Source organism: Asterias amurensis, chromosome 18 (assembly GCF_032118995.1).
Source record: "Asterias amurensis chromosome 18, ASM3211899v1".
Classification (NCBI taxonomy): Eukaryota; Metazoa; Echinodermata; class Asteroidea; order Forcipulatida; family Asteriidae; genus Asterias; species Asterias amurensis.
Window position 1 is genome coordinate 16,065,346 of NC_092665.1, and position 8,451 is coordinate 16,073,796.

The 8,451-nt window shown below is 40.2% G+C and overlaps 1 protein-coding gene across 1 annotated transcript; it reads left to right on the forward strand.

Moving 5' to 3' along the window:
• The first annotated feature begins 1,165 nt into the window (after positions 1–1,165).
• On the forward strand, positions 1,166–8,083 carry LOC139950790 (uncharacterized). The gene is made up of 12 exons (XM_071949600.1): positions 1,166–1,376; positions 1,962–2,236; positions 2,551–2,782; positions 3,175–3,674; positions 3,827–4,058; positions 4,579–4,725; positions 5,211–5,279; positions 5,915–6,038; positions 6,209–6,396; positions 6,935–7,086; positions 7,200–7,265; positions 7,407–8,083. Exons 1-12 carry the CDS (start codon positions 1,256–1,258, stop codon positions 7,434–7,436), a joined length of 2,136 nt encoding a protein of 711 aa, XP_071805701.1. The 5' UTR covers positions 1,166–1,255; the 3' UTR covers positions 7,437–8,083.
• Positions 8,084–8,451: the final 368 nt, after the last annotated feature.

Consider the following 8,451-nt stretch of genomic DNA (forward strand, 5'->3'; position numbering starts at 1 on the left):
TTAACAACACAAAAAATACAACATCTTCGACTTCTTTAGATTCCATTACAGTGAATGTCACGCTCCCAGCGACGACCACGTTAGCCGATGTACCATCAGTAAGTGTCGAAGAAGTTGTGTCTACGGAAACAACCGATCTGAAAACCGTCGAACATCAGGGCTCAAGCACGACAGAAATACCTACAATACTGACTAGTCGACTAAGTACATCACTTATGACGAATTCCTCAACCATCTCACCAAGTACACCGAACAGTGTCGACAACGACCAAATGTCCACAGACCTTGGAGGAATTGACCAAACACAGCCATCAACCCAAACTGACGACTTTCCAACAACGGATAACGTCAAACCGAAGTCTTTCAACGGCGTTCTGAGAATCACTTCAATGGACGGTCAGGTTGCAGCTTTTAACTCTTCTCTTAGCGACCATAACAGTCTCTACTTCCAAAACGTTGCAGGTGAAGTCGAAAAAGCCGTAAGTAGGAAAGACATGCTGACTATATACTTTGTAAGTCTCGCGCGTCTTTTAACATTTGGGGGACCACTATGGTCCCATGCCGGGAAGCGTATTTTTTTTCCCAGGACAGATGAGGCCACTTACCATAATGGGCGCATGCTAAATGGCCTCATCTGTCCCGGGGCCAATTTCATAGAGCTGCTTAAGCAAAAAAATTGCTTAAGCACGAAAATAGCTCGCTTGTTTTACACATGTTACTGGCCAAAATTTCATGCCATAAACATTGCTTATGACTGGTATTTAGCTGTTGCTTACTTAGCATAACAATTAAGTGGAGTCTTGGCCGGTAATCTGATTTTACTAAGCAAGGATTTGTTTGCTTAAGCAAAATTTTGTGCTTAAGCAGCTCTATGAAATTGGGGCCTGGTGGGAAACAGACCCGAAAGTAGGTAAAACACGCCCATTTCTGGTAAGTGGCCTCATCTGCCCTGGGAAAAAAATATACGCGACCGGAAAACAAACTCACGCAACTTAACGGGTCACGATGTTTGAATACTCGCGAGACTTGCACAGTCTATAACATAGATTTCTATTGCCCGACGTTAAAAAAAACAAGCCGAAACTAAATTTACGATTGTTTCGTAAATGAATAAACAAACTAATACAATTGCACATTTGACTTCTTTCAGCTGGACAACCTCTATCACAATAATCCACAGACAGCCAATGTGTACATAAACTCAACCGTATGGGGTTTCAGTAATGGGAGCATTATCGCAAACTACACGACGCTTATGGCGTCGGTTTCGACAATCACAGCGGAAGATCTGGGGACTCTTACAACGACGGCTTTAGATGATGACTTTATACCAGATTCTAGCATACAGGTTGATCCAACAGCAACGAAGTTTACTTGTACGTGAACATTTTTCTTTTTCTCCAATTATACTTTTTGTTACAAAATTTTACAAAAGGTAAAGTTCTAGAAAGTAACTACGAACTAAAAGCGTGACTTCATGTCATGGTTTGTTAGTAATTCTAGAGCTATACAATCAATCAATGGCTTCCTCCATACGTGTTTTGTTAAAAATTATTGCATGATGTGAACGCTATTGAGACACTGGTGTCTTTTCATGAAGACTTTTCGAGCAAACTGGTCGAAACGCTGAGGTATTCAAATCCCAACCGTCTCAACTTGTTATTTGTAAAGAAGGCTCACAAAGACAGACACATTGGATTCAGTGATATTATGCTACATTAGCCAAAAAAATAAATAAATAATAATAGCTCTTATATAGCGCATTTCACACAAAAAACGTATCAATGCGGTTTACATTAGTGCCCTGGGCATAGGGGAGTTTTAAGAGTGAGGGTTGTACACAATCTAAAGAATGTAATTTTTGGGAACGAAGTCCGAATTACATTTTCGGAATCATTTCTTAGCCTATTTGCTTGTTTTAGAGCTATGCACTGATCTTAACTTTCTTCATGGTCTTTCAGTAAACTCTCCACCGGAAACACCGGCGTCGACAATACCATTGTTGTCGACAACTCCGGCACTTATAACAGAAGCGTCCGAAGCAAATGTTTCGACAACTCCTTTGCAAACTCCGGAGCCTCTTGGCAACGGCACGACTGTGATACCAGGAGAGACGTCTTTTGACGGCGTCTTGAGGATTGTGACACTGGATGGAAAGCCTGCTGTGTTTAACTCATCCTTAGAGGCGCCGGAAAACTCCTACTATCTGACACTTCATAACAATGTTGTAAAAATTGTGAGTTTTTCCCCTGCAAACAAAGTTTCATTGTTACACTGTTACATGTTACATGTATGATACGAGTTTGTTTCTTTGTCATTTTTGTCACTCGAAGAAACAGAGTGCTTTATGGGTTATTTATGCCTTTTTTCCACTTCACCTTTTATTGTTTATTTGGGGAGGTTTTTGGAACACAAGGTGGCAGCAGACTAACCGGTTGAGAACAATAGATTTACCTGACAAGTCTGCCGCCGCCTAGCGTCCAAAAAGCCCCTCGTTGTTTAGCACAGGAAGGAATGTTCCATCTTAATCTTCCTTTTTGTTTAACTCAGCTCGATACTGTGTTTAGAACGATGCCAAAGACAAAGACGGACTATCGTCACGCCGTGCTTCGGCGCTTCAGCAACGGCAGCGTCATAGCGGAATTCTCGGTGTTTCTGACGCAGAATAGCAACCTAAACCCACAAGATTTTGAGGACCAAATGAATAGTTATTTTGGTTCGACAAACGGGGCGATGGGTGGAGTTAACATAGTCATTGACCCTGAGCACATAACATTCGCATGTAAGTTGTCTGCTTCTTTGAAATACACCCGGAAACTCGTGAAAATTATGTCCTCAATGAAGAGAATAAGCCATTTGAGATATAGAGGACACAATAATTATGACAACCCCTAGGTTTGTGTAAATTTGTCTGTATACACCCAAACCAAAGAGCGCCCTCATATGTACCAAACAAACATTTGTATTTACTATTGTCACCAATTACAATTTTTTTTCTCTCTAATGGATTATAGCCATGACATGGTGCTTGACAAGGATTGCTACTACTAAAAAGGGGACATTGTTTTTGAGTACAATTTCATTTCTCAGTTTCTTTGTCGTTTTGAAGCATTTCTAATAATTTTACTAGATTTGTTTGCAATAACGTTTGCTCATTTGATCATGGTCTTACAGCAAACGATCAACCACCGGTGTTGAAAACAACATTGCTGTCGACAACCAGAGCACCGACAACAGCAGAGCCCAAACCAAATGCGTCGACAACGCCTTTACTGCCGACATCCAACGTACCAACAACAGAGTCACAATCAAACTTGCCGACAACAACATTGCTATCGACAACCACAGCACCGAAAACAGCAGAGCCCAAACCAAATGCGTCGACAACGCCATTACTGTCGACATCCAACATACCAACAACAGAGTCCCAATCAAACTTGCCGACAACAACATTGCTGTCGACAACCACAGCACCGACAACAGCGGAGCCCAAAGTTTCAACAACCCCTTTGCAAACTCCGATCCCTCCAGGTAACGGCACAACAGGAGAGAAGTCTTTTGACGGCGTCTTAAGAATCTTGACGCTGGATGGCAAGCCTGCTGTGTATAACTCATCTTTAGACGACCCGAGAAAATTATATTATCTGACCCTTCATTTAAATGTTGTAAAATTGGTAAGTTTTTAACTTTATAAAAGACACTGGACACTTGATTTAAAAAATTACCTAATTTAAAATAAAATTAACCGTTACTCAAAAAAGAAGAGGTGTTTTTTTTCTACCTGAAGCGTCCTTTTATCTTGACCTTCGTTCTTGTTTCCCCTCAGGTTGATGTTGTATTTAAGACGTTGCCAAAGACCAAGACGGACTATATTCGCGCCGTGCTGCGGCGCTTCAGCAACGGCAGCGTCATGGCAGAATTCTCGGTGTTTCTGACGCAGAATAGCAACCTAAACCCGAAAGATTTTGAGGACCAAATGAAGGATATTCTCGGCTTCACAAAAGGGAAGATGGGTGGAGTTGAAATAGTTATTGACCCTGAACACATAACATTCACACGTAAGTTTTCTGCTGCTTTCTTTGAGGAACATTACAGAATTGGTATTTCTAACAAACAGTTGCGTGCAGTGTATGTACTTTATGCAATCCACCATATCCATAAACTGACAAACCTGTAGAAGTTTGAGATCGATCGACCATTACGGTCTTGAGAAAATACTGAAAAACCGATAACACAGTTTGCATGACATTGATGCAAAAAAAAAAAATGAACAAAACGCTCACTGAGCGATAAACTCCAAACGCAAATTTAAATTATTTATATTTCTCATCAAATAATATGACATTTCATACAGAAATAGTTCAAGAGGTGTTTTCTTCTATCGTCATCATTAGACCATGTAAGTTTCTTACCAATTCTGTTTCGTTCCTTTACCAAGCATATTCCCGGTCAACTCAATTAAGTGGTGTGTTAAAATCATTTCAAATAACACTCGAAGCGTTCTGTGTTTGTTGAATTTATTTTTATAATAACTTCTTGCACATAAAGTAATGGTTTGAATTAATTGGTTGGTTTCAGATACTGACGAATGCAAGTGGGAAACCGACGACTGTTCCATGTACGCTACTTGTGAGAATCTCGGTGCCGATGGCTTTACATGTCATTGTCAGGCTGGTACCACTGATACACTGACCCTAGGCCAGCCAGGACGAGAGTGTATACTCCGTAAGTTATCATAGGATACCAGACGGATATTTCACCGCGACAATCGTGTTTTCATATTATAAAAAAATGGGTCAAAAATACATGTGAACCATCGAAGATTAACGTTAACCTTAGTTAACGAAAAGGCATTATCCGAAAGAAAACAAACAAAACAACAACAAATACATGAAACATCATGATATAATAATAATAATAATAATAGTAATAATATTAATTTTTGGTTTTTACCTATATACACCGATGTGTGTAGCACTGTATACTCAGTACTTGCCCGAGTCCTGTGAAAAAAATCACAGGCGTAATAATACTTATCAGTGCCAAATCCATTGAAAATAATGTTCCATGGCGCATACAACAGAATAAACAGCAAAAAGAATCGACTTGTAAACACAGAAACGAAAACAAGCAAACAACACCAAAATGAAACGAACATTATTGTGGTAGCTGGTCTAATATTGCGTCACTCTGTCGGTTTTTATCCTCAGCAACGACGAGGAGGCCAATCACGCATAAAAAGCCACCAATGGTGAAAGGTATCAACGGACCGACTTGGGGTAGGTTTTTGAATATTTTGAGTAAGCATAATTTTGTTGTGCTGAAGCTTAGTGCTGGGATACTTTTAGGCTTGTTCTATATGAGGACCTGGTCACACTGTGGAGTTGTTACTGCCACTTTAGAGGCAACCAATTGCAACCGCATTGGGTGCGTTCGTTTAGCTCCCCTGGGTCGACCCCGGTGCGTGGCGGTTTTTTTTACCAAGACGAACGTGGGTAACTATCTGCACACACTCGTCCTTGGAAAAAAAAAACCGCCAAACACCGGGGTCGACCCAGGGAAGCTAAACGAACGCACCAATTGTATGCACAAGAGCGATTTGGTAATACTTTTAGAACGGTCTATAAAAACGCTAATGAATTATCTGAATTTTTAAATAGAAATGGCTGTTTACTTCTTGGAGATCACTTGGTACTTGTTACCTATAAATTGCACCGTGAGACATGGCCCTAACCTATAGTTTGCCACATGAGGGAACGTCTTGCCTTGTTGTGTGGGGATGATAGTGCTGTGACGCATACACGATTGTGCGTATGTCTTTTGCACAAAATAATTCATTTTGTTAGCCATTTGATAACAGTGTTATATTACTATGTAAACATTTGATTTTTTTAAATCTTACTATCTCCAATAGAACCATGGCAGATTGGCGCGTTCGTGATAGGTATTACCATTGGGATGTTGTTCGTTGCTGCTGCGTTCCAGTATTTCTGCAAGTGGCGTCATAAATGTCGTGAAGAAGACGACGATCCTAACAGGTCAGTATCTGATTAGTCTCAATTCAAGGCGTCACTGAAGTATGCGGTATAAAGGATCAATACAAATTAATGCTTGTCAACAGAGGGGCCCCCCCCCCAAAAAAAAAAAAAAAATAAATAAATAAATAAATAAAAATGCCTTTCTTTATCTCTCTTTTTTTTTCGAAAAGTGAACGAGCTCTCCGAGAACAGGCTCTGTACCGCGAAAGAATGAACCGTCGATGGAGCTTCATGTACCGCCGACCTGAGACTGAAGGCACGGTCGACGAAGCCATGTACACGGACGGCTGTGATCGAGACAACCCATTTATATCAATTGGTCACGATCAACCGTTGATACCCAGCGCTCCGATAGCTGGTGAGGTGTTATTTTGTTGTTTTGTTTTACTTTTACTGTTGTTTAAAATAATAATAAGTATGATTCTACGACCCTGGCCTTCTTTCATAATACCCCCCCCCCCCTAACGTTTACTACGTGATGAGAGAGTTTGGGCCACGTCACACGAGGCAATTTACGGTTCCAACCAATCTCTATAGGAAGAATAGCATTCACATTTCAATTTTCACAATAATTTTTTTTCTTGGGGATCGTAAGACATTGTTTGAAAAAAAAAACCATACATTACCAAAGTGGTTCTGTGGCATTGCATGCAGTTTTGGTTGCCTCCAAGTTACTTGTAAAAGTTGCCTCATGTGACAACAACCCTCTAATAATCTTGATGGTATAAAATCCCTTTGTTCAGAACTGCCCTCACCCCATGTGGAGTTAGAGCAAACATGTTTTGGGTATAGCATGTTTAAAGATGGCCACGTGGACTCCTTTAAGCCAATCAGAATGGATATTACTGTCCAATGTATCTATGACTTATTCATGATCTGACTGCATTATTCATCAGATGATGGTCTAGATCTGAGACTAGCCCAGCGAAGTACCACAGCAGTACAGACGGACCCGGAGCCTGGCTCGGACTCAACGGGACTCAGGGCGCTCGGAGACGGCTCTGTGGGGAGTCAAGAGTCGGGTTTCCACGATCTACCGGCCGGAGAGGTAAAGTTCCTTGCCGAATGACGTCACTCTCTAAAAAAAAAACACCCTCACTGATGTCAAAGTTAAGATTATTGCTTGATACATTATTGATGTTTGATTGATTTTTTTTACAGAATTCTCAAGACACAACAGCGGTGAATGTTGAAGAAAATGGCGACCAGCCAACGGAGGGCGAACCAGTGAGTGTACTTTGTGTAATAATATTATCAAAAACCATAAATCAGAGAAGATTAAACTTTGTTTTGTTATTATTTAACTCACAAGGTTCTAGGAATTTTTTTATATAAAAATAACAATATTATTTTTCTTATTCATTGCAGGAATCTGAAGACAGATGCCTCGTGATGTAAATGAGACGTCCGACTAGGGGAATTTCATAAAGTCTGACTGGAAGCACAAAAAATGCTAAGCACTGAAAATCATTGCTTACCAGAAACAGGTTATCAGCCAACAATCGTTCAGTTTGCATTGTTTGGTATTACAAGGCCTACTGTTATTACATAGATAGATAGATAGATAGATAAAATGGTTTATTAAAAAACTTGTCCTCGCAGCACAAAGGCTGAATTACAACAATTTATCATAAATTCATATAGGGCAATTCATGTGTTTTTGAATGTTTGTCATGTCCCCTATGAAACACAATGATGTGACGATACAGTGTGGTTCGTGTAGTGTTCGTGTTGTCTTGCCTCGCCTTCAACCTCTGGGACACCAGTTCGAATCCCACTTGGGGCACTTTGTGGATTTGGTTTTTGGTCCCTACACCTGCTGCGTGGGTTTTCCCTAGAATAATTATCTGGGGTTTTCCTCCCTAAAACTGAAATTTATTTAATCATCTTCTCTGCTCGAGGGGCCAAGATAATCTCGAAAAGTTAATGAGTATTTGCCGGTCATTATTCGGCCAATTTCAAAACGGGCTGGGAGCTTAAAAACTTGTTGACGTTTTAGGCGGTATTTCATCGGGTTCTCTTGCCATGATAAGTCAAAATTTAGCTAAATAAATAAATAAAGAACATTTAAAATAAGTCGCGCATAAAAAAAATACACATTTGTAGTGTCCCACTGTAAATATTGTATGTTAAAATTTCACTTGCTAAACTGTGTAAAACTATATCGCTCAAAATTAATAAATTATTATTGTACAGCTTAATGTTGCCTGATGCCGTTTTCTTCTTTTGAGTAAAATAACGACAGAAACATAGACACAACCTGAGATGGGGTTGTTAATTGGAGGAATGCGGGCCTGGAATTGCAGACCTCTGATCACATTGTGGGTCTTGGCCTCAATCATGGTGCCCTTTCAAAGTTTTCCTTGAGATTAAGATTTTCAAAGCCCTTGTGCAAAATGAGTGGCCGTGGAAA

What these genes read in the sequence shown, in the direction of transcription:
- LOC139950790 (XM_071949600.1), top strand. Translation starts at nt 1,256, where the DNA reads ATGGCGTCGGTTTCGACAATCACAGCGGAAGATCTGGGGACTCTTACA. An exon ending in ATAACAATGTTGTAAAAATT is followed by an intron (nt 2,237 to 2,550) that starts GTGAGTTTTTCC and finishes TGTTTAACTCAG; the next exon opens with CTCGATACTGTGTTTAGAAC. An exon ending in ACGATCTACCGGCCGGAGAG is followed by an intron (nt 7,087 to 7,199) that starts GTAAAGTTCCTT and finishes TTTTTTTTACAG; the next exon opens with AATTCTCAAGACACAACAGC.